Source organism: Nylanderia fulva, unplaced genomic scaffold (assembly GCF_048542155.1).
Source record: "Nylanderia fulva isolate GAGA-0341 unplaced genomic scaffold, ASM4854215v1 Scaffold66, whole genome shotgun sequence".
In the NCBI taxonomy this organism is placed as follows: Eukaryota; Metazoa; Arthropoda; class Insecta; order Hymenoptera; family Formicidae; genus Nylanderia; species Nylanderia fulva.
The window spans coordinates 12,766-39,635 of NW_028190764.1; the positions used below are offsets into that span (position 1 = coordinate 12,766).

Consider the following 26,870-nt stretch of genomic DNA (forward strand, 5'->3'; position numbering starts at 1 on the left):
ACAGTAGTGCAACTACTCGACTGCGGGTTGTTTTTAATGCATCCTGCCGTACCACTAACGGAACCTCGTTAAACGACAATATGTTTATCGGACCTAAACTTCAAAAGGATTTGGCCGCTGTCATAATGCAGTGGCGCCAATATCGTTACGTATTTACCGCCGATATCGCTAAAATGTATCGTCAAATTTTAGTTGACTTCCGCGATACTGATTACCAGCGCATTCTATGGCGCTCTTCTCCCAGCGAACCTGTTCGCGACTACCGTCTTCTTACCGTGACGTACGGCACTGCCGCCGCTCCGTATCTCGCTCTTCGAGTGCTAGACCAACTCGCTGAAGATGACGGTGCTCAATTTCCGTTGGCCGTCCCTGTTCTACGTCATCAAACATACGTTGATGATTGCGCGTTCGGAGCCGACGATCATATCCTTGCACGGCAAACACGAGACCAATTAATCGCGCTTCTCGCTAAAGGAGGCTTTCGCCTACGAAAGTGGGCAAGTAATTCTCCAGATCTTTTGTCAGACCTCGATCCTGCCGATCATGGACTAGCCACTCACAAAGTCCTCCAAGACGATGAACACCTTAAAGTGTTAGGAGTTAGTTGGAATCCAAAGCTCGATGCGTTTCAACTTCGCGTATCTCTCCCGTCTTCGCCGGGAAAAACGAAAAGAGCTATTCTCTCGACAATCGCTGGGTTTTTCGATCCGATGGGATGGGCCGCTCCCGTCATCATCGGTGCAAAGATCTTTATGCAACGATTGTGGTCAATCCAATGTCAGTGGGACGACGACATTCCGGGTGAACATTTTGACCACTGGGCAACTTATCATCACCAATTACCGCATCTCGAGACGCTCAGTATTCCGCGTTGGACGACGCACGGATCTCATACTCTTCACAAGCCATCCTCCATCCCGAAGAGATCCAGAAAGCCAAACATTACTGGCTCCGAGTTATGCAATCCGAGATGTTTTCCGTTGAAATCTCGACTTTACAACGGCAACTTCCGTTACAAAAAACTAGTTCCTTATCCACACTCAATCCTTATTTGGACGCTGACGGACTTCTTCGCATCAGAGGACGGCTCCGTCATGCTTGCCTTTCAGAAACGACGAAGAATCCGCTCGTATTACGAGCACATCCATTGCTAGTTCTTATTATTCAGCATCATCATCTCAGAACGTTACATGCTGGTCCCCAATTAACACTCGCTTCATTACGTAATGAATTTTGGATCCTCCGATCTCGCGCTACCGTTCGTGCTGTTCTGTATCAGTGCGTACAATGCACTCGTGAGCGCGCTAAAAAACCTGTCGAACTCATGGGCGATCTACCGGAGGCAAGAGTTAACCGTGCCGCTCGCGCATTTATACATACTGGCGTTGATTACGCTGGACCAATCACTGTCCGAACCGCGCCCGGCCGAGGACACAAATCGCAAAAGGCTTACATTGCGCTGTTCATATGTTTAACGACCAAGGCTATGCATTTAGAACTTGTTTCCGATTACAGCTCGCCGACCTTTATTGCAGCGTACCAGCGATTTGTCTCCCGCCGAGGACTACCGCAGTCCATGTACTCAGACAACGGTACAACATTTCATGGCGCTAATCGAGAATTATCCGAAGCTCACGCGAAAGCAATTCGCGATCCAAGCTTTCGTAATCGTCTCGCTAGCGATGGAACCGCGTGGCAGTTCCTACCCCCGGCCGCACCACATTTCGGCGGACTGTGGGAAGCCGGTGTCAAGAGCGTCAAATACCACATAAAGCGTTGCATCGGCCTCCATACATTAACTTTTGAAGAAATGACCACGTTTCTTTGTCGCATTGAAGCTTGCTTAAACTCTCGTCCGATCGCTCCCGTCTCCGATAATCCTGACGATTATCACGCGTTAACGCCTGGTCATTTCTTGATCGGTACCTCTCTTCTCGCTCCCGCCGAACCAAGCGTGCTTGAATTTAACGAGAATCGATTGTCGCGTTGGCAAATGATTCAACGTCTGACGGAAGAGTTTTGGCGGTCCTGGTCAAGCGATTACTTGCATTCTCTTCAACAACGCCCAAAATGGCGCGTTATCCAGCGACTTGCCAAAGTTGGCCAAATAGTCCTAGTGCGTAATCCCTTGGCTCCGCCCAGCCATTGGGACCTTGGACGAATTGTCGCCTGTCATCCAGGAGAAGATGGCCTGACGCGCGTTGTCACGGTCAAAACCTCCCGTTCTGAATATAAACGACCGATCGTGAAACTATGCTTCTTGCCTGTTGCGATTAATACCGAAGAAGTAAAAGATTCCGTTATGGCGGGCGGAATCTCGTCTTAATATGCGCTAACACCCCGTTCTTTGTTATTGAAGTATCTACGAGATACTGATATTCTTTGTACAGCGTTTATTCCATTATGTCTTTTCTTATTGTTAAACCATTTGTACTTTTTCAAATGCCTACATTCGAGGCGGGCGGTATGTTCAGGAATAAGCCTAATCCTAAAGTATAGGTCGTTCAATTCTCCGTTTATATTATCGTTCGACATCTCAGTAATTATTCGCGCCAACGCGGGACAACACGTCAAAAACACATGTGATCCACGTGTTACTCGCCTGTCTTTTCCTTTGCTCGACGCGAATCGCCTGCGCAAATCCCCAAAATTCTCGCTTCGCGCCTTGGCTACGTGTCTCGGATCATTATTGAGCGTCCAGCCACGAGACGAGATAGATCGATACACCTTTTGTTGAAATATCGTCCGCCTCGTTTCTAACACTCTTATTATAATTTGTGATTTGAATAAAAGTATATTAAAACGAATCCGCGAGTGACCATTAACAAAAACTACCGCCTTGGTGTGCGAACCTTCTATACAAGGTTTTACCAACGAGAAACAAAACAATTATTTTATAATAAATTTAAATGTTTTATTAAATTCTATTTGTTACTATATATTAGTCCTATTTAAATTCTATTAGAATTGCTATAATAATATACTATTTTGTAATTAAAAAAGAAGAAGAAATATAAGATTGCATATTAATAAGTTATGATAAATTTTGTTTTATCAAAAATATAATTGATAAACTACTGTATCTGCAAACATAAAAAGTTCCGATTAAAAAATTAATAATAAAATCTACATTATCATATTTTTCTATGAAAAAAACGTGACTTGTTATAAATTGATTATCTAGTCGCGAATGTCTTAAATATTCGAATTGGAAATATGAAATTAATTGAAATTTAAAAACCAGCAAATGACTTGTAAGATTAGATAAAAATTATAAGCTACATGATAAGAAAAAAAGAAATCTTTTTTATTACATGCTTAAACACAAAAGATTGTTTCATAATTGTATCAGGTCATGATATATAGGAAATAAATGTCTTAAATATTCGATTTGGAAACATGAGATTAATTGAAATTTAAAAACTGATCCAGCAAGCGACTTGTAGGATTAGATAACAATTATAAGCTACATGATAAGAGAGAAATCTCTTTCATTACATGCTAAGACCCAAAAGATTGTTTCATAATTGTATCTTTGACTCCTTATTTCAATCAAAATTTCGAAACACTCGAAAGAGAAATGTTTATCTTTATTTATTATATAATCGACATAATGAAATAGTTTATACATTAATGTAATTGCATTTTCTAAATCTATTGTTTATACACATTAAAAACATTTAAAATAAAGACTGAAATAAAAGTTTTAAAAATTAAATATAGAAAATGTACTCCAATTATCAGGCATCACAGTCTTTAATATGTGTACTTTAGTATGCGTACACACATCTTCGTTACATGTTCAGATAATAAAAAAAAAGATTTGAAACTTAATTTGTGATACATACTCAAAGCAAACTTTTCTCTGTCATTTCGTATATTTTAACATTTCTTGTTAAAGCTTATTTCTAATCTACAATCGAATCTCGTAATTGTTGCAATTTGTAATACAACAAATATTATCTCCTGGATAAGTCACTTTATTACTAAAACCTTCTTTTACTGAATATTTACCATGATTTTCCACCAAATATTCGTCCCTAATATAATGGTATTGTCGTGTTGTAAAACAATCAACTTACATCGGTAATAATCTTCTGTTCTAATATTTATATGAATATATGAGTCAATAAAAAAGGCAGTCAAATTATATTGTGTACACGCTACTCGTGTCCAATTAGATTTAATGTCATCGCCTCTATAAATTATCGCACGAGCAATACCGACTGCTGCGCGCAGGGCGCTGCGATCGCCTATACCACGCCTCTCTCTCGTGCGTCTTCCGGTTGTTGTTCGCCTTTTCCTGTACGTTCTCCGGCTGTCGTCCACGCGGCGACACGCAGTTTTCTTATTATACAGTCCGCTTACTACAATAAACATTTGGTTACACAACGAGTATCAACAATTCCTTCATTGAGTCACCATGATCAAGGAATACCTTATATTTACACGAATATAAGGTAACGAGGCGTCAGCACAAGCGACGAAGAATACGCGTCCACATACGCGCGAGGCAACAAGCCCAAGTTGAAGGCACACACACATCCTTTGGCTCGCACATTGGTCCTTCGAGCCGGATATAAGCGTATTCACAATTATACGTATTAATTGATTACGTTCAATAAGTAATCTTAATGAGGTAAGACTTTACGGTTCTCTTTTAATCGAGGTAAGCAACTCATTTTATTTAACCCTTTTATCGTTGGCACGCCATATTGTCTTGTTCGCGACGCATTTTTACACTCGCTCAAGCTATTCGTTCCCAGCATAACAAGTCAACAAATATGTCTAATCTCACGCTATCAGAAGCAAAAAATAAAAGAGCTCACATAAGAGCATCGGCGACACGGCTAAAAACTTTCATAGAAGGTTATGATCCTAATCAAGGATTACGACACGACATTACCGAACGTAAGGTTAAGCTATCAGATTTGTGGGATCAATTTGAAGCCGTTCAATCGCACATAGAAACAATTGAAAAGGAGGATCCCGCGAATACAGACAAAGATGCCCTACTGGCACGACAAATCCAACAAAGGGATAGCTTTGAAAATCCTTATTTTCATTTGGTATCGCGTTACGACACTGTATTGGAACATTTCGATCGGCGTGAGGCTACAGCTTCAATATCTAACGAGCTTAATAATGTAGGGAACATCGCAAGACAATCTCGCGTCAAATTACCTAAAATAGAACTTCCAGTTTTTTCAGGCTCTTACGAAGACTGGTACTCGTATCAAGACACATTTGAAAAGCTTATTCACACAAATGACATTCTCGATGATATAGAAAAGTTCCACTATTTACGCTCATCTTTAAGGAGCACCGCAGCGGAAGTGATAAGCTCTATAGAAATTACAACAGACAATTATCAAGAGGCGTGGGCGACAATAAAGGATCGTTTCGACAACAAAAGATGGATCATAAATAAACACATCAAGGGGATGTTCGAAGCACCATCGCTTATCAAGGAAAATCACGTCGCATTGCGCGAATTATTGGATACCATTCTGAAGCATCTGAGGTCTCTTAAGGCTCTGAAAAGGCCCACGGACACATGGGACGACTTGATTATCACGTAATTACATCAAAACTTGATCCCGCAACCAATAAGGCATGGGAAACAAGCATTGTCCAAGGAGACATGCCAAAATTGAAGTCTCTCACAGACTTCCTTTCAAAACGTTGTCAAGTGCTAGAATCGTTTTCTAGTAAGTTGCATAATAATCAACAAAACAATAAATTCTCAAAGGCATAGCAGTAAGCACAAAAATCAATCAGTATTAAATGTTACGACTAACGTATCTTGCCCTCAATGCAAGGAGAATCATTCAATATACCATTGTGAAGCATTCCTTAAACTTCCGATAGACAAACGAATACAGATAGTTAAAAGAGCTCATATTTGTACGAATTGTTTGAGATCAACAGATCATCAAGCCAGTGCATGTAAATCAGGATCTTGTCGCAAATGCAATAAAAGGCATAACACTTTATTACACTTATCAACTTCCAACAACAATGACAAGGGTCTGAAGTTTAAGGAATCGCTCGCAGAGTCAAATGAAGCACCACAAGCTATCGTTACACAATGTTTATCAACTCATCATTCTGTGAATATTTTATTGTCTACTGCTATTGTATATGTATATGATTCTAAGGAACAGCCAATTTCATGTCGCGTGCTACTCGACAGTGGTTCACAAATGAACTTCATTACTGAAGAATTAGCCAATCAACTGCATCTTAAGGAACAAACAGTAGAAACCTCTATTATAGGAGTCATGCAAAAAGGCTTTCATGCTAAAAGATCGATTAGCTTGCGTATTAAATCTCGTCTAAACAATGTTAGTGAGGTCATAGATTGTATTGTACTACCAAAAATTACTCAGCCATTACCTCAAAATTTCATAACTAAATCAAAGCTAATGATTCCCAAGCACATTAAATTGGCTGATCCAAACTTTAACATTCCGTCTAATATCGATATGTTAATTGGCGCCGAATTATTTTGGAGGCTCATTTGTGCTGGCCAGATCAAGCATTCAAACAAAAGACTCATTTTGGTTGGATAATTTCTGGTCATATTATAGGTAATAATGTAAACTCTATCACAACTAGTTGTCATTTAGCAGTAACGGATGACTTAAATCGGACGCTTAATCGATTCTGGGAAGTAGAGCATAACATATCATCGCCTAGTCCTTCGCTGGAGGAAAGCAAATGTCAATCTATTTTTCAAAACAGCACCAGACGAAATGATGAAGGACGATTCATAGTTCAGCTCCCAATAAAAGCGGATAAATTGATTGCCATTGGAGATTCAAGGGATATCGCTCTGAAACGCTTCAAATCTTTGGAAAAACGTCTCTTGAAGCAGCCGCAAATGTACGCTAAATATAAAGAATTTATTCGCGAATACAAGGAGCTGGGTCACATGTATGAGGTGCCCAGTGATGTGGAGTTCAATATTTCCAACACAAACATTCCAGCTTACTATCTACCGCATCATGCGATATACAAGGAAACAAGTAGTACTATCAAACTGAGAGTGGTTTTCGATGGATCGTGCAAAACATCAAATGGTACTTCTCTTAACGACGTGCTAATGGTTGGCCCGACACTGCAGGACGATCTTTTCTCCATTTTGTCAAGATTTCGAACCTTCACGTACGCTCTAACCGCCGACATTACTAAAATGTACAGGCAGGTACTAGTAGACCCTACACAAACATGTCTTCAGCGCATCCTCTGGCGCGATTCGCCAAATGAATCAATTAAAACATACGAACTTCTTACACTTACATATGGGACTTCCTCAGCATCATTCTTGGCTATTGCAGCCTTGCGAAAACAAGCCGAAGAAAATTCAACCAAGTTTCCAATTGCGTCCAAAGTAGTATTAAACGACTTTTATGTGGATGACCTAGTCACTGGTGCAAACACCATTCAAGAGATATACACTATTAAGAAGGAAACTATTCAATTATTGCAAGGAGCCAAATTTGAATTAGCAAAATGGGCATCGAATGTTCCCTCTCTGCAAGGCCAGCCATATAATTCAAATCACAAGGAATTTATGTCGTCAGCTGACAAACAATGTGAAACACGCACATTAGGCATTATATGGAATTGTAACATGGATCAATTCCAATTTCTCAGCGTCACGCCTTTCGAACCACTTAAAACAATCACAAAACGAAGTATATTGTCAAGGATCTCATTAATATTTGATCCACTCGGTCTACTCGGTCCTGTCACACTAACAGCCAAAATTATAATGCAAGATCTTTGGCGTCTTGGACTGGATTGGGACGAATCAATCCCTTTAGAATTACACACTAAATGGAAACGTTATGAAGCAGAATTGCTTACACTAAGGCAAATCAACGTACCTCGCAGGGTTATTCCGTTTAAGCAACACACACGACTGGAAATTCACGGATTTTCCGACGCCAGTGAATCTGGATATGGAGCATGCATTTATTTACGTGCCACATCGCCCGATGGAAGCCATTCAGTTCGTCTACTTTGCTCCAAGAATCGAGTAGCTCCTTTGAAGACTCTCTCGATTCCGCGCCTCGAATTATGCGGCGCACTATTGCTAGCACAGCTCGTCAACAAAATTTCAAATTGTCTATCATGCAAAATAGATTCTATTTACTTATGGACTGACTCGACCATTGTCCTAGCCTGGTTGCAATCATGCAACCGTACCTGGACACCCTTCGTAGCCAATCGCGTTGGAGAGATACAACAATTGACCGCAATACAAAACTGGAAACACATACGAAGTGAGGACAATCCCGCAGACCCATTGTCAAGAGGCATCATGCCAGCATCTTTATCTCATCTACAAATTTGGTGGACAGGTACTCCGTGGCTAACGCTTGATAAGAAAAAATGGCCTCAAGGTCTACTTGTCACCTCTAATCAAGACGCACCAGAAAGGAGATCTAAATGCATCACCACGCTAGCAACTAATAATCAAGATTTTAACATCTTCAATCGATACTCAAGATTTACAAGATTGATTCGAATCGTTGCGTATATCTTTCGATTCTTCAAAAACGCAAGAAATATTGGAGGATCTATTAGAAGATCTCAAGAATCTATTACGCCTGCACGAATAATTCAACCTATAACCACTGACGAAATAAATCACGCCATTCAGATATTGGTAAAACTTGTACAGAAAGATTGTTTTTCAAAGGAGTTGCATTCATTATCTAATCAAGGCATCATATCTCCAAACAGTCCTGCATCAAGGTTAAGCCCATTCATCGATGAAACTGGAATCTTGAGAGTCGGGAGCCGTCTACAATCTTCATCGTTGCCGCGCTCAGCAAAGCATCCCATATTATTGCCTGGACGACATTCATTATCACACTTTATCATAATGCACGAACATGAAAAACACTTACATGCTGGACCTCAAGCTACACTCGCTGCCGTTCGACAGAACTATTGGCTCGTATCAGCGCGAGATATTGTTCGTCAGATCACTCGAAAATGTACCATTTGTTTTCGCAGTGCACCGAAACCAGCATCAACAATCATGGGTAATCTGCCCAAGCCACGAATTACAGTGCCCTCAAGGGTCTTCGAAAATTGCGGAGTAGACTACGCCGGTCCATACTACTACAAGCAAGGATTGAGAAAAAATACCAAGTTAATAAAGTGCTATATGACAATATTTGTCTGTTTTGCAACGAAGGCCGTCCACATTGAGTTAGCCACGGATATGACTTCAGAAGCATTTTTAAATGTTTTCAAGCGATTTATCTCCAGGCGAGGATATCCAGCCAACATATACTCCGACAATGGCCTAAACTTTGTAGGTGCAGAACGTGAATTGAACGAGTTAGTTGTATTATTCAAGAATCAAAAATTCCAACATGAAATCGCTGGATACATGAGCGATAAAAATGTACAATGGCACTTTATCCCACCCAGAGCACCTCACCATGGAGGGCTTTGGGAAGCTGCAGTCAAAATGGCTAAAGTGCATATATCTCGAATAACCAAAGACGCTCACCTAAGATATGAGGAGCTACAAACGTTGCTTATTCAAGTCGAAGCAATCCTTAATTCTAGACCACTCACGCCTATGTCTTCTGATCCTGATGACCTTGCACCTTTAACAGCAGGACACTTTTTAATAGGGGGACCTCTAACGTCTTATCCCGAACCATCATTGGAGAATCTTGCAATTAATCGTTTATCACGCTGGCAGCATCTGGAGCAATTGAGGCAACATTTCTGGCGACGTTGGACGAAGGAATACCTTCATCATCTCCAGCAACGCAATAAATGGCAATCTATTGATTCATCAATATATAAAGGGCAAATGGTAATTCTAAAGGAGGACAACATGCCACCTTTATCTTGGCCCCTAGGAAGAATATCAGAGATCCATCCGGGACACGATGGAATCGTTCGCACGGCTACCATCAAGACAACTAAAGGTTCTTATAAGCGCCCTATCACACGTTTATGTTTACTTCCTTTCGATAATGAGCCTCAGTCATGACTGTCAAATTATTCTTATTTTTCCATTATTATTATTATTTTTTTTATATATACAACAAGTTATAATTATTTGTTTATATCCTAACATTTTAAAACTTACCATTATAATATGTTCATTTATAATTATCCTATTTAGATTATTCAAATTAGTTATAAGTATAACAAGTGTCTTAACTTGTATTATTTTCCTACGTTGAAAGGTCACCCTTTCAAGGGGGGCAGTATGTACACGCTACTCGTGTCCAATTAGATTTAATGTCATCGCCTCTATAAATTATCGCACGAGCAATCAGTGTTGTTAGACGGGCCCGCTTTTCTCGCGCATGCGCGGCCATGTCGTCTGCTAGGCTAGTATTAACAGGCACGTATCTAGACGACTGTCTGCAGAGGAGTGATATGGGCGCGAAAGTTTTGGCTCAACGTACAACGGAGGATTACAACTTTTATTTTTTATTGTTTATTATCTACGACGCAATATTTATTTTCTTTTAAATTTAAATATTAATATAAAAATTTAATTTTCATATTTATAAAATAATTTTACTTTGTATTTTAATAAATGTACCTTTGTTTTTTGAATACTGGTAAGGTTTTTGTCAGTTTCCCTTACCCTTGCAACAAATGTTGGTATTCCATAATTTTCCTGCCAAATAAAATTTTTTAGTTTGTTATATATCTTGTTTAAAGTTATTTTTATATCCCTCCGTCTTGTTTATCTTTTATTTATAAAAATTTACAAAATTATAAAATTATAAACTTAGAACGTTATACGGGTGATTAACGGTACACCTTTTTACATATGGAGTTACTTCACTGATACTACGTTCGCCGCGCATGCGCGAGAAAAGCGGGCCCGTCTAACAACACTGCGAGCAATACCGACTGCTGCGCGCAGGGCGCTGCGATCGCCTATACCACGCCTCTCTCTCGTGCGTCTTCCGGTTGTTGTTCGCCTTTTCCTGTACGTTCTCCGGCTGTCGTCCACGCGGCGACACGCAGTTTTCTTATTATACAGTCCGCTTACTACAATAAACATTTGGTTACACAACGAGTATCAACAATTCCTTCATTGAGTCACCATGATCAAGGAATACCTTATATTTACACGAATATAAGGTAACGAGGCGTCAGCACAAGCGACGAAGAATACGCGTCCACATACGCGCGAGGCAACAAGCCCAAGTTGAAGGCACACACACATCCTTTGGCTCGCACATATTGTATTCCTTTTTTTATTACGTCCAATAACGGATCATAGGCACTATTTAACGATTTGTTTTCTTCTACTGAATTTAAACCGTTATGTTGTTGTTTAATAAAAATGGTTCCCGATATTAATCTTTTATGGAAATTTTTTTCCCGATCCAATATTTTAATATTATCCTAATCTATGTTGTATTGAAATTCAGTAATATGCCTAGAAACTACAGATTGTTTCGAGATTTGTAATTTCATATTCGCTAAATGTTTCCTGATTCTCGTATTTAACTACCTGTTCGTCTGACCCACGTATAATGCATCACAATTTTTACATGCTATGTTATATACTACGTTATTATTCGAAAGTGCTGGTGTGATAACTTTGTTTACTTTAATGATTTTAAGATCAATCAAAATTAATATTAAAGCTAGTGGTGAAAATAAACTTGGCAAACTTGATTTCGACGTAACGAGCAATTTTATTCAATACTTTCACAAGTGAAAGTATTGAATAAAATTGCTAGTTACGTCGAAATCAAGTTTGCTAAGTTTAATGATTTTATTTAACTTATTCATGCATCTGAATCCTGTGTGTGAATTTCCGTATCTCTAAATGAAATGCTAACTTGTTCCGAAATCTTTTTAATATACGGTATTGCTCTATGAATCTTTTATCTTTAAAAATATAAAATTCTTATTAATTTTTGCTTGATAAGAACCTATTATTTTACTTCAATTGTGTTACACATATAAGCTTATTCTTAATAATTAATGGAAAAGAGTTGTTACGAGATACCTCAGTAAATTTGCGGCAAAATTAAATATGGTGTTGTGTCTTCGTGAGACACGGAAGTTGTTACGGGATTGTTGCACTTATAGAAATTTATCACTATAGTAACGCCAATTAATCACTTATTTCGAGTACTTAAAATACTGATATACAGTAATTTAAGTACCCGAAATAAGTGATAAATTAACGTTACTATATAGTGATAAATTTCTATAAGGGTGCCGAATAGAGACTGAGAAGTCCAGGATTCGTTCAAAAAATTAACACTCGTTTAGTTTGAGTAATGTATTTTATATAAAACTTCTCCTCAGAAAGAGTTTCTTACAAATGTCTTCGATGCTTCGCTGATGTACAATTGTAGCTACACTTGGCTTTTTCGAGATAAGTTACACTTATGACTATTACGTGGATACGATCACACGTTTGGTTACGTTTACTGTCGGTTTCTCAATTAAACCTCCGAGTGTTTCTGATGGGTCCTTTTTATATCACTTAATTAGGTTGCGAGGTCTATAGGTATAGGTCTATAGATCTATAGGTATAGGGATTAGTGCACGCGAAAGAGATTAACGAAACGTTCACATGTATTTTTGGAAATTTCTTAATGCCTCGTTTTCGAATTTTGCAGTCGTTGCGAACAATGGCATTTTGTTCAAGTACAAGTATACGCCTTCCAATATTTAATATATGATTTTACATTAAGAATATTTCATTGAATATATAATAATTATATAGTTATAAAAGTTTCAGATAAAAGTGATTAGATTTTGAAGGAGACATCCGATGGTGACTCTGACCACCGATGGGTGCGTGCTGGACGAGTGGGAGTGTAAAACTTGAAAAAAACCACCTAGTAGCCATCTCCAATAAATTTGCAAAATTTTAGTACATATTTCGTACAAATTGGTCAATAAATGTGTAAGTGCGTGGGTAGGTCGAAACTTTGAAAAAACCACATAGTTATTTATATTTATATTATTTGTATTTATATTATCATTGTGATTAAATTTTAGTATCACGCAGAAATAGTTTAAGTGACCATAACTTTAAGACTATTCATGATATGTTAAGACGAATAAAAAGTTGTAAAAATATGAATAAATACAAGATTTATTTAATATAATTTGTACATATTACCATTTGTTATTATGATATAATATAATTTAAAAGTATTTTATATGTATCTTTGATATACTTTTAAAGTATTTGAATGTCTGTGCCTATACCGAAATACATTTTAAGTGTATCTTATATCTATCACTATTTATATATATATTGTATCATATATATATATATATATATATATATATATATGTGTGTATAAAAATACAAAATATATGTAGTTAATGTACTTTGCAATTTTGTGTTAATATTAATTTTAATATTACTTTTTTAACATTATTTAATCGTTTAATAAGAATTAAAGGAGTAAAAGGAGAAAAAAATAGAAAAGAGTTATATATACAACTATGAAACATTACATCTATACAACTATGAAACATTCTTTCGTGCATAAACTATCAGTACAGAATATAGAGCAGGAATATCCGCCTCTTTCTTTTCATTATATAACTTAAAATTACCTTGACTTTTTTTATAGTCTTTGATTTTTCTTTCCGTAAATCTATGTCTTAACTCATTCTTAAATTCCTCTCTTATATTATGCGGCATTTTGTTCAAAAATTCATAAGTATGCTGTGAAGTAACCATGGCTATCGAAATAAAAAATATAATTAACTTAAAATTATAATTCAAGTAAATGAGAAAAAATAATAATATTGAAAAATATGCTAATTAATCAATTAATCTAGAATTTAATTTTTGCATGCACATATTCAAGAAAATATACTTACATAGAAACTTTTCTGTATTCCTACAGTTGTCCATCTCTTGATGACTGCTATAGAGAACTTGAAATCCGATATCTTCAAGTATTTCCTTTAACTCTTCGTGAGGTCGGATCGAATAATGAAGTGACCCAACATACTTCTGTTTATCCTGTATAAAGATAATTGATAATAATTTATAGTAAAAAATGCAATATGCAATGTGTATACACATATAATATTTTATTTTTATATAAAGATTTATTTATATTTATATAATAAAGAAAATTTCATAAATACTGCAGTCTGTTATATTTGATATCGATATATAGTCTCGCAAATAAAACAGAAAGTTGCATTCAAAATTAAATGTTGAATAATATATGTAAGTATGTAAAACAAGTATGTAAGTATGTAAAATAACTAAATTTTATATATGTTAATCATTATTATGTTAATCGTTATTATATTAATCATAATCATATATTAATTAATTTATGAGTGTGCACTCAGTGGATTTTAACTATGATAAAAATTAAACTTTCATAATCATGCGGAAATTATTCTGCAATCTAATCTTATATTATATTTTGTACTTACCTCCATATACGGTGAAAATCGCGCATCTTGTGCCATAATCTCCACAGCTTCAAACAAGCCTGGGCAATGCGTTACGGTTGATATAAGCATAGATTTACCAGGTTGAAGCATACGATAAATATTCTCACATGCTTGGCTGTTAAACAACAAGATGTTAATTATAATTTAAAACATATTAAAACAACACAAACGCTCGCACATAACGCGCGTGATTTCTCGATTTTATATTAAAAAGATTGATATTTTAAACCCTTGTAGAAATTTATCAAGAGACACGGTAGTGTCTCGCGACCAGTTAAGGGCGTAGCCGAGACACCGTGTATCTTAACGCGAGTCGGACATTTGAGTCTTTATAATATTTCGAATTCTCAATAACGGCTGAAGCAATCGAGTTTATACTAGACTTAATCGATAGATTGAGTTTGAATTATATAATAAAAGTGTCTTTATTTTTGCTCTACGTGATTTGTAAGCAGAGATATATAATTGCAAAGTCAAAATATGAAAAATTTCTTTTAAGAAACGTCCCCGTCATCATTATTATCATCATCGACCACGCAAACATAGTAGTATCGTGCTACACGTATTCACACGTATACAACACATGCGCACACATATATTACACGTACACAACACATGAATAGATGCATGTATTGGAAATGTCCATCTCGCACGTTTTACAACAGACGGCGATAGTTGCCCTCCGCTATATTGACAGCGTGCGGGGTTAGATATTTTCAATTTTCAATTTCAATTTTTACATTCAATTTTAATGTTATTATTTGCAAATTTATTGTCATAATAATTTATGTGCAAGTTTACAGTCTGTGATACAAAATCAGATATTTTGCTATTATTTCAATAATATTTCAATTATATAAATGCCTATGTATGAGTATGCATATATTTTTAATAATTTTCTTAATTAGCTTCTATATTTTTTTCAGTTGTACATCAAGCAGGTAGCATTATCAGCTCACTTGTGAGCATGGGTTGGGCAATGGCTAGTTATCATCGCAGCATTCGATTAGCTTAACAAGATAAATCTAATATCAGTGCTATAGGAACTATTTTACAATTTTTCTGGCATTTTCTTATTGCAGGTACATATATATCCAATAATTAATATACAAAATTAAATATTATTCATCACACACTTTGTATCAAAATAATATATTTTTTAAAATTTATTTTAAATTTATTTAATCATTTTTATCATTGTGATTGTAGTGGCAAGGATCTTATTGCTCAGTGTCATTGCAAGCATCTGGCCTGTATATACCATAATATATTGTGTAATACATTGGCTAAGTATGACAATATAGATTTTGATAGATTCCCATGGAATATAGGAATTTTGTCGGACTTACAGTCATCCACCACATATGCAGCCTACAATTAAAGAACGCATTTATTCCATATGATTTGCTTCCGTTATTGGAATATTTAAAATACAAATTTTATTAATAAATTTCGATGAAATAATTTATAAGAGGTTGAAGAAACTATGAAACAAATTCAGTCTCATAAAAGGGTAGTTGGAACAATAGTGGTGAATGCAGAAGGTATTACATGAGATCATTGACATGATTTACTTGTAGTTGTAAACAAAAATTTATAAAATTATATTTGTTTTAGGTATTCCTATAAAGTCAACATTAGATAATACGACAACAGTTCAATACGCAGGTTTGATAAGTCAATTGTCAGATAAAGCTCGTTCTGTCGTACGTGACTTGAATCCAACAAATGATTTAACTTTCTTGCGCATACGTAGCAAAAAACATAAAATTATGATGGCACCAGATAAAGAATTCATATTAATAGTAGTACAAAATCCAGTTGATTGATATTTAAAAGAAACAAAAATATATTTCAAAGTTAAGATTTATTTTTTTGGTTGTTAATTTAATCTGTATGCTACATTGGATGTTAATATCTATTCAATTAAATAAAGAAAAATAAAAGAATAAAGCTTAAAAATTATACAAGATGCAGTATTTAATTACTAATTTAACAAATTATGAACTTTTAGAGTTTTTAAATAGTGCTTTCTTCTTTGGTAACAATATTATATTTTTAAGTTTGATAATTATGAAAATATGTATATATAGTAATTCATGGCATGTTTATTTTTGTATTTAATACAATTATAAATGTACATTTCTCATCAATAAAATATCACAGTATCTTTTTTATAATTTAATTTTAATATTGAGATTGTTTTTATTCAGTGGAAAAAAAAATGTGTAGTTGGTCCCTATTAATTATACATACATATAAGAGTGTCGCACAAATAATTCTATGCAGTCTTTTTAAGATAATATAAAAATACTTATAAGTATAATCAATTAAAATACATATAATCAAAATTGTATGTATTAAAATTTAATAGCATATAAAAAAAATTTTTTAAAATTATATCAGTGGAAAAATAAATGTGTAGTTGGTCCCTATTAATTATACATACATATAAGAGTGTCGCACAAATAATTCTATGCAGTCTTTTAAGATAATATAAAAATACTTATAAGTATAATCAATTATAAAATACATATAATCAAAATTGTATGTATTAAAATTCAATAGCATATAAAAAAAATTTTTTATAAAATTATATATTATATATATAATAAAAATCCAACATTTTATATATATATATATATATATATATATATATAAATATATATTTATTTATATCATAAATATATATTTATTTATTTATATTTACCTATCTTTTTTTTATATATATGGTAGAAATACAATGTATGAATTATTTTATTTTGCAAAATTTTTGAAAGTTAAACTATACAATAAAATTATTTCATATAATACCGAGATTCTTTTCATAATAAAGATTAAGAGAAAGTTAGATTTTATCATAAGATTTATAGAAGTCATAAGATAAGGTTAATTGCATATTGTATAGTTTATCTCTCATTTTTTTAAAGTAAATAAATATCAAAGTTACATTGCTTGAACTGGTGCGTTTGAAGTATGTTGTCCTTTTGAGGGATGCAAGACAATATAGTACAAAAGCATTGCTGTAATTCCCAAGAAAAAGGAAATGATACAAATAATAAAGATTATATTAAAGTACTAAGCCTCTTTAACTGCAGGAGAACAAGCATATTGCCATAATAAATTTGCTGCAATATTTTCAAAAAAGCAGATAACATAGAAAGATAGATGTTTTCAAAATGTTTTGCTATCTACAGCATTGAGATATATAAAAATGTGCACTATGCCAATAACGGAAGCAAATAATATGGAATAAATGCGTTCTTTAATTGTAGGCTGCATATGTGGTGGATGACTGCAAGTCCGACAAAATTCCAATATTCCATGGGAATCTATCAAAATCCATATTGTCATACTTAGCCAATGTATTACACAATATATTATGGTATATACAGGCCAGATGCTTGCAATGACACTGAGCAATAAAATCCTTGCCACTACAATCACAATGATAAAAATGATTAAATAAATTTAAAATAAATTTTTAAAAATATATTATTTTGATACAAATTGTGTGATGAATAATATTTAATTTTGTATATTAATTATTGGATATATATGTACCTAAAATAAGAAAATGCCAGAAAAATTGAATTTGCTTATTTATTTAAAGATGCTTATCATATACAAAAATGAATGATATAATCTCTAAAAGCTCACCTTTAAAAAAAGGTAAAAAAAGGCGACCAGTTAAGGGCACACCATTAACAAAAATTATCCATTGCAAACCCATGTACAATAGAATTGTATGAAAAATTATCGATTATAAACCCATGTACAATCGTAACAAAAGTAATGAAATAAAAAAAAATTGCGCCAAGTGAAAGTAGAAACTTGTACCAGTGGAAAATTAAAGTTGCAGACATATATAGAGTCGTATAATGAATCAATAAAAATTTAAATTTGCAAATGTAGAATTGTACCATAAAAAAACTTATCTTTTAAAAAAAAGATAAACAAGATGCCAAGTCCATGCGCCATGTGAAAAAGTGTTAAACAAAAAAGTATTTTTAAGTAAAAAATCTATCAATTGACAAAAATTTATGTTCTAAAATTAATATCTCTACAAAAAGTAATGTCCAATTATTGCGCGAATAAATAAACATTTTTATAAAAAATTAAAATTTAAAAACTTATGCAAATTTAAAATTAATATAAAATAAAAAGAAATAAAAAAATTTTAGTTAAAAAAACTGGGCGCGCTGCAATGAGTTTAAAAGTAACAATTTAATTTTAATATCATTAGAATATTATTTAGCAGCGCGCCCAGTTTTTTTAACTAAAATTTTTTTATTTCTTTTTATTTTATATTAATTTTAAATTTGCATAAGTTTTTAAATTTTAATTTTTTATAAAAATGTTTATTTATTCGCGCAACAATTGGACATTACTTTTTGTAGAGATATTAATTTTAGAACATAAATTTTTGTCAATTGATAGATTTTTTTACTTAAAAATACTTTTTTGTTTAACACTTTTTCACATGGCGCATAGACTTGGCATCTTGTTTATCTTTTTTTTTAAAAGATAAGTTTTTTTATGGTACAATTCTACATTTGCAAATTTAAATTTTTATTGATTCATTATACGACTCTATATATGTCTGCAACTTTAATTTTCCACTGGTACAAGTTTCTACTTTCACTTGGCGCAATTTTTTTTTGTTTCATTACTTTTGTTACGATTGTACATTGGTTTATAATCGATAATTTTTCATACAATTCTATTGTACATGGGTTTGCAATGGATAATTTTAGTTAATGGTGTGCCCTTAACTGGTCGCCTTTTTTTACCTTTTTTTAAATAATATACGGTACAAGTAATGTAAATGTAAATTGTAATTTCATACGCATGGATTTTTACAGTTTTATAATGTGAATATAAGATAACTTAAATGTTATATAAAAGCTATAGCAGCAATATAACTTGTTGCACTATTGTAATATAACTATAATGTGACTGTTATTGTACATGTTATTGTATATTAACTTTTAATTTATCTTAATATATATATATATATATATATAATATATAAATTAGTCATTATAGTCATTATAGAAAATATTAGTCATTATAGAAAAATTAGTCATTATAGTCACTCCTTTAATATATATATATATATATATATATATATATATATATATATATTAAAGGAGTGACTATAATAACTAATTTTTCTCTCGTTTTATCCCACGATATATTTAAAAACTGTTCAATCATGATTTAATGAAATAATGCTCAATAATCGATTCTGTCTCTTCTTTTACAGGTGATAATTTCAGTTTCCCAAATGTTGGGAAACGTAATTGGTTTGAACAACTCGCGATTTCAAAAATCGTTATCGTTAATCAACAGTTACGCTTCCTCCGATAAAGTTATGAAAGGCACGGGTTTTCCAGTTGAAGTGAAGGATCTCAATAAAAGAATACGAACGGTTTTAATGGCGACCGTGCAAATGCGAGAACATAAAATATTAGAACTTTACATAAATTATTAGAGTATAAAATATATAGTCAATATCCTAGATAGCAAAATGTTAGGCAATAATCACGATTTTACAGCAGATTCCTATTCTAAAATTAATTGTTGTATTTGCAATTGATGACATTATGCTACCATAAGTAGAAAGTAAAATCTGACAGCAGATTAGCGGCAAAAACCAAAAAAATCTGTACAATATAGTTAATGGCAAATTGGCGGTAGAAACCTAGTCTAAAACACAATCTGATAGCAGATTGGCGGCAGAAATTGAGCAGGAATAATTAATCTACAATTTCTTGTCATTTAAAAATATGATAAAATTAAATATTTTTCAATGAATATGTGCATAAAATGCAGTATCCGTTAATTATAATTTTTTTTTATAAATATGAAACTAAATATAATATAATTAAATAAAATAATATGACATATATTATATTGTAGCTATATCTCAAATAGCAATTGTATACTTTGTAATGTAAATTTGCAAATATTAATTTTTTTATTAGTTCATAAAAGAAATACAAGTAAATATTTGTCAAGTGATTTATAACGAAAGACTACGTGAAAAAGAAAAAGAATTGCTCATTTTTGTCGTATTAATCATGAAGATTATTTATACAATTATGAAACTTTTTGTGCAGAAATTATCAGTGCAGTATATCCATTTGGTGCGGGGGTTGAGGCCGTGCACGTACTCCGCTGACCAACGCTGCCAAAAATGGTCTCGCATCAATTGGAGATGACGCCAGCGTGACAGTGTGGATGGAAACTTTTTGTGCATAAATTATCAATGCAGTATATCCAACAGACATATCATCTTTATTTTTCTTCTTCTCTACATTATATATCTTCAAATTATCTTGAATAATATCTACGTATTCTTTAGCTCTTATTTCCGCAAATTTACGTGCTAATTCATTCTTGAATTCATCTCTTAGATTATTCGGCATGTCGTCCAAAAATTTAAAAGTATATTGTGAAGTGACCACGGCTATCGAATTGAATAAAATATATACGATTAATTTAGAATTTGTAAATCAAATAAATGAGAAAAAATATAAAAACATTATGTTAATCACGTAGTCTAGAATTTAATTTTTGCTTGTATATATATCAAGAAAAAGACTTACATAGAAACTTTTCTGCATTATCCTTGTAGGTCATAATCCAATGACTGCAATGATTAACTTGAAATCCAATATCTTCAAGCATTTCTTTTATCTGTTGACGAGATTGGAGTGAATAATGAAGTGACCCAACATACTTTGCTTTGTCCTATATAAAAGGTAATTGACAATATATACAGTTAAAAAATTAAATGTGCAATATATATTATATTATACATATAAAATATTTGTTATACAAAAAAGATGTATCTAAAATTAACCCAAGCATCAAAATTAATCATCTTGACGTAATTTGAGATTAAAATGACAAATTTTGCTATCTATAGAAATGTCGAATAATACAAGTACACATAAAACAAAATTGAATCTCATATCTTATGTTAGCCAAATCTATATAAGCATACATTCGGAGGATTTTAAAATAAAAATTTCACAATCACACAGAAATTATGCTACAATATAATCTTATATTATATTTCAATTTGCAATAATATTCACCCCCATATACGATGCATATCGCTCATCTTGCGCCATAATATTTATAACTTAAAAAAAGTTTTGACGAACTATATATAATATCAGCATAGTTTTGCCAGGTCGAAGAATGCAATACATATTTTCAAACGTTTGGCTGTTGAATAACGAAGATAAATGTTAATGATTGTATTTTTAAAAATATATAAATTTATTAGAATTATTTTTCGAAACACAGTTAAGCAAAAGTATATATTAGTAAAATCGTGTATTACAAAAATTCTTTCTTACAAAAATAATATTGTAATTTACCATTATTAAATAAATTTTCTTACCGAATGTCATGGCACCAATGCAAAGTGTGAAATGAGAATATGTGATCAAATTTCGAAATATATTTCTCCGGCAAATTTTTTGTTTGAATATCCAACACTTCGAATTTGAGTCGTTCCTTGTCACCGTACATTTTATTTGCGTATTCGGTCGTACTTGCATTAATATCTGTGCCTTTATATAATATACATATATAGTTTTAACATTAATTAATATTAATTTTCTTTACATTATGTGTTGTTTTTGTGCGTGCGTGAGCTGTCAAAATCTTTTACGATTCATTATTTTTTCTTACCGATCATTGTTGCTTTTGGATTAAGAGCCGTAAGAAGAATATCCTTCGTTATATCTCCAGGTCCACAACCAACATCCATACATTTTCCAGTAATCTATTTAAGTTCTTTGGCAAACTCGTTGACAATAAGTGATACACTTTCTTTGTTCGCTTTAGTAAATAAAGCGTATCGCGCTGCTTGCATCATGATTTTATGATAATGTTCAATATACAACTAGAATTTATAAAAACTTGAAGAAAATGAGCTATAATAAGAGTCGGTGTGTCGAAATTTCAATATATGCAAATATACTCTGCGTATTATTATTCTTTATTTATTTAGAACGGTTTTGATTCTTTTTTTGGACTATTTTTTTCAGCTTATCATATAATATAATACAATAAAATATTCGGAATGATAGACAAAACAACACTCAATACAATAAGCTGAGATGGTTTAAAAAAAGGAATAAACATTTTGAATAAATAAAAATGAGCAATTAATTACACACAGTTTTAAAATAACTAAATTACCGGAAATATGTGAATTGTTAGATGTTGCTGGTGAAATTGTCGATGAAATCTAAGAATTTATCGAACTATTTATGGTTCCTGCGAAAAATTACATAGAGAGCAGATATATATTGTGTAAAATCATTGTTTTCGAAAAAAAAGCATTTTTATACAAGTGTACTGAAGTGTGGGTGTGTGTGTGTGTGTGTGTGTATGTGTATGTAAAATGTATATATACAGAATAAGAAATAATACAAGATATTAGCATTAAAAAAATGGTTGCGTTAATATAACAGTGTCGCGAACTTTTTAAAGAGACATTTCTTAAATAAAAAATTTAAAAAGAAAATTATATTATAAAAAGATGGATAATGTGTAATTTGAGGTGTTGTGTGCCTTGGGTCGGGCATAAGGGGTTGCGCCAAATTAGGATATAAATCCGGGACGTCAGGGCTTGGATCGGGGTTATTGTATTAATTCACTTCACATTTTCATTATTAAAGAGCTTTTTTTTTTTTAAGTAAACACTTGACTTTATCTTTATTTTCACAATATTACACCTGTATGTTACGTAAACTAGTGTAGCGGTAGCATAGACATTGACATATTTCTGTCTATGAGCGGTAGCAATTATGTATGACTTTGCGAAGTGCGCGCGCGAACGTGATTACCTTTATATTGACAACTGTATTGCGACTGCCGAGCGTGTCTCCTGCTCGGTTTTTATAGTTCTAGCAACACAAGCGCGCGCGAAGCGTGTCATGACTTTGTTTTGGAAGGTGAAGAAACAAAATTTTTTGTTGGACAAATGTGGACAAATTGTAGACAATCGCGCGCGCGTTTGGTGCTTTAAAATTAAAGAAATCTTTCATGAGGATGCTAGTAATGAATTTTTTTCCATAACTTTGTTTTGGAAGGTAAACAAACAAAATTTGTTGTTGAACAAATGTGGACAAATCGTGGACAAACGAATGTTATCAGAATTTTTTAAAAAATCGCATTTGGGGGTGCTAATTTCACGGAGCTCAACGGGCCCTTTTGGTTAAGAACCTAGGTGCAAGCGAGGTAAATTCAAAGTTCTGCTTTGCTTGCACTTTAAGCAATTTCGGTTTCGCGCGTGTCTTGCAGTGTTTGCGTTTTTGGCGCAATCGGCATCCGTCATCAAACAAATGTAACCTAAGTGGTTATATCATTTAGGGATATAACAGTATTATTGAAACATATTTTTTATGTGTCTTATTGAATTTCTTTGTTACATATTTTTATTGTGTGTCGAAATTACATCGCAAATTTTTAAAAACAGCGCTAAGTATTTTTTGTACATTACATTTTTTTACTTTTATTTTTACTTTTATTTTTTAATTTAAATTAAAAATTTTTATTTAACTTTAAATTTTTTTAATTTCCTAAATTTAATTCTTTGTGCCTTATATTACCTTTTTTGAATATACGTTTAAATATATTTGAATTAAATAATTATTTAGAGATAAATAATTTATTTTTTATATATATCTATTTATCTAAATATTTTATAAAAATATATAATAACTTTACAATGTATATACATTCCAGTTTAAATTAATTACATAATTATTCATGTTATTTAAATGTAAAGATGAATATATATATATATATATATATATATATATATATATTTTACTGAATTTATTTTGTTATTGTATATATTATAAACGTTTTAAAATAAAGCAATAATTATACATTTGTATCATTATAGGAAATTTATCTAAATATTATATATTATGTTGTCACTTACTTAGTGCAACTTTTTGATTTGACTACTTTTTGATGCTAATATTTTAACCTTTTTTCTCGTATTATCAATATAATTATTTAGCGCAATTTTTTGATTTCACTACTTTTTGATGCTAATATTTTAATTTTTTTTCTAGTATTATTAACAAAAATAAAATATAATTTTTGAGAAAATATTTTTGATAATGATTAATTTTTGCAAAGAATTATTTTGGCTATAAACATAATTTTTGAGAAGATTATATTTTTTATTATTATAAAGAACTATTTTTGCTGACGAAAGATATAACTTAGCGCTTTTTTTTTACATCTGTAATGTCTTTTTGTGTGTATATATATATATATATATATATATATATATATATATCTTCATTTTAAAATATTTTCCTCTGACAACATTATCTGCAATCAATTTTTATTTATACCTACTTTCATCTCTGGACAATTTGACATTTTGGTTTTCTTTCAAAATTATATGATTATGATATTATGATTATTCCAAGACTGTAGTAATTACTTATTCCGAAAATATGGTCATCAAGGAGAGAAACATTTTCGTGGGTGAAGTGCGCGGACGACTTTTTGTAATTCGGGACGAGTTTGCAGCAGTTCGGTTACTAAAAACGAAAAGGAAACCGCGAATGGATTCGCGCGCCGGATGAAAAATGAGCCGCGGAACAATACGAAATCGGCAAAATGAATTAAATGCGCGCGGCAAAGCTTTTTTCCTTCGGACAATGGCCGTTTCCACGACATCCGCGAGGAATTAGGACGAAAAAGAGTAAAAAGTAGTCATGCGATGGTTATCTACTACTAATAAACCACACGTATCATTATTGCGGATGATTGGACTTAATCATTGAAGGATTTGAGCACTAATTTTTCTCTTTACAGAATTAAATTTGCACGTATACATAATGTATGAAAAATTTAAATATAAAATTATATATGCTCGTTTTATTTTAACTACCTAATTGGTTTGTTAAATTCGAATAAAGTACGCATATGCTTAATAATTTTTCATCTTTTTATACATTTTTTGGTACACGTGATTTTTTTTTATTTTTTAATCAATCTTTCGAGAAACAGAATATACGTACTTCACTTAAATTTAAGTCATAAGCCCATCGTACGACACGTAGGGAATGAAAATCTATCTCGGTACGCGAGTTGCAGTGTGTATTGAGGAGATTGAAGGAGTTGAGGAGGTGTATGTAATGAACACCACGTGAGAGAGAGAGAGAGAGAGAGAGAGAGAGAAAACAAAGAGTGAAAAAAGCTGTCAAAAAAATGATAACGGAGAATAAAGCACGAAGACGAGGCAATAAAGCAGTAAAACTAAATGAGGAAGAGAAGAGTTTCAAAGAGAAGAGGAACAAAAAATAAGAATAAAAAATAATGAGAATTAGATTGAGAGAGGCACAAATGTAGCAGAGAGGAGAGAGAGAGAGAGAGACAGGTGACAACGGTGCTAGATGTGAGACCGGAATGAGATTTGACGAAATAAGAGAGGAAAATAACGATATAACAAAGCGAAGGCGCGCGGCGAAAAAGCAGATAGGAATTAAGAAATATCATATTCACAAGAGAGAGGACAGTGGGAAGAACGATAAGGGGATAAAGCGAGAAAAATGAGTAGCGCAAATAAATCGGCGCATACATATGTGTGTGCAGGTGTCTCTACAAAGGATAACAAAAGAGTCGTGGATATATAATGAGAGAAAGGGAGCGACATGCTACGGGATACTGTAAAAGCGACACAGTGGCGGAAAGTAGAAGGGAAATCAGGAAAATTACACGAGCAGAGATCGAGAGGAAAATGATAAAGCTGAAGCAAAGTTCGTGAAAGTGGAGGTGGAGAGGAAAGCGCGCGGAAGAAGAATTGTTTATTTTTGAGACACAAAGAAGCGACAATGTTAAGCGACGAGGGAAGATGAAGATATATATAAGAGAAAGCCAACAACTTTTCTTTTTATTCTCAACTTTTTCCACGCTAATGGTGTTTTTAATCGCCCAACGAATATGTTCGCTGCATTTTGCACAATCTGCGAATTAATTTTATCACAATTATAGATTCATCTGTTACTAATACAAATATGTACTTTCACGTACGATAATTAAATGTGTAATGGAATGGAAGACCGTGTTGCGATACGATGTATAGAACTGAAAGGATTAATGAATACACCTTAGATTACACCGTTTATCTATAGTTAACTGACCGCAATGTTCATTTTAGCAGTAATAAAGAGAAAGAGAAAAATTCATTTAATTATAAATTAATGATAATGTAATAATCATATCACTGTATCCGAATTTTAATTAAAAGAAGTCTATAAAAAAAATATATATATATATATAGCATATAGAGAGTGTATAAATACATACATTACAATTTTCTTAATATTAAAATAATTAAAAAA

General features: G+C 32.8%; 3 protein-coding genes and 1 pseudogene across 5 annotated transcripts; 3 read left to right on the forward strand and 1 right to left on the reverse strand.

Annotated features, from left to right (window-relative positions):
* The first annotated feature begins 1,324 nt into the window (after positions 1-1,324).
* Positions 1,325-2,326, forward strand: LOC114934269 (uncharacterized). Its single transcript, XM_029306940.1, has one exon. The coding sequence runs from the start codon at positions 1,325-1,327 to the stop codon at positions 2,324-2,326; it is 1,002 nt and encodes a 333-aa protein (XP_029162773.1).
* Positions 2,327-5,644: 3,318 nt separating this feature from the next.
* Positions 5,645-10,033, forward strand: LOC114934286 (uncharacterized). The gene is made up of 3 exons (XM_085488242.1): positions 5,645-5,711; positions 5,932-6,366; positions 6,594-10,033. The coding sequence occupies exons 1-3, from the start codon at positions 5,645-5,647 to the stop codon at positions 10,031-10,033; spliced, it is 3,942 nt and encodes a 1,313-aa protein (XP_085344368.1).
* A 3,433-nt stretch (positions 10,034-13,466) lies between these two features.
* LOC114934297 (juvenile hormone acid O-methyltransferase-like) lies at positions 13,467-23,328 on the reverse strand (annotated as a pseudogene). The gene is made up of 6 exons (XR_014926008.1): positions 22,696-23,328; positions 22,183-22,396; positions 21,890-22,061; positions 14,449-14,584; positions 13,876-14,020; positions 13,467-13,734 (listed from the first exon to the last, which is right to left on the reverse strand). The product of XR_014926008.1 is annotated as a juvenile hormone acid O-methyltransferase-like (transcript).
* LOC146720588 (dynein light chain roadblock-type 2-like) lies at positions 14,730-16,373 on the forward strand. Of its 2 annotated transcripts, none has more exons than XM_085488229.1 (4): positions 14,730-15,174; positions 15,396-15,551; positions 15,679-16,013; positions 16,087-16,373. In XM_085488229.1, exons 3-4 carry the CDS (start codon positions 15,956-15,958, stop codon positions 16,296-16,298), a joined length of 270 nt encoding a protein of 89 aa, XP_085344355.1. In that variant the 5' UTR covers positions 14,730-15,174; positions 15,396-15,551; positions 15,679-15,955; the 3' UTR covers positions 16,299-16,373. The 2 variants fall into 2 exon arrangements, with proteins under 2 accessions (XP_085344355.1, XP_085344356.1); XM_085488230.1 differs by having other exon boundaries at positions 14,730-14,916.
* Positions 23,329-26,870: the final 3,542 nt, after the last annotated feature.

Coding starts and splice junctions, on each gene's coding strand:
- LOC114934269 (XM_029306940.1), top strand. CDS start 1,325: ATGGGCGATCTACCGGAGGCAAGAGTTAACCGTGCCGCTCGCGCATTT.
- LOC146720588 (XM_085488229.1), top strand. CDS start 15,956: ATGAAACAAATTCAGTCTCATAAAAGGGTAGTTGGAACAATAGTGGTG. Junction 16,014..16,086: donor AATAGTGGTGAATGCAGAAG/GTATTACATGAG, acceptor TATTTGTTTTAG/GTATTCCTATAAAGTCAACA.
- LOC114934286 (XM_085488242.1), top strand. CDS start 5,645: ATGCCAAAATTGAAGTCTCTCACAGACTTCCTTTCAAAACGTTGTCAA. Junction 5,712..5,931: donor AGTGCTAGAATCGTTTTCTA/GTAAGTTGCATA, acceptor TGAGATCAACAG/ATCATCAAGCCAGTGCATGT. Junction 6,367..6,593: donor TGTTAGTGAGGTCATAGATT/GTATTGTACTAC, acceptor GTCATATTATAG/GTAATAATGTAAACTCTATC.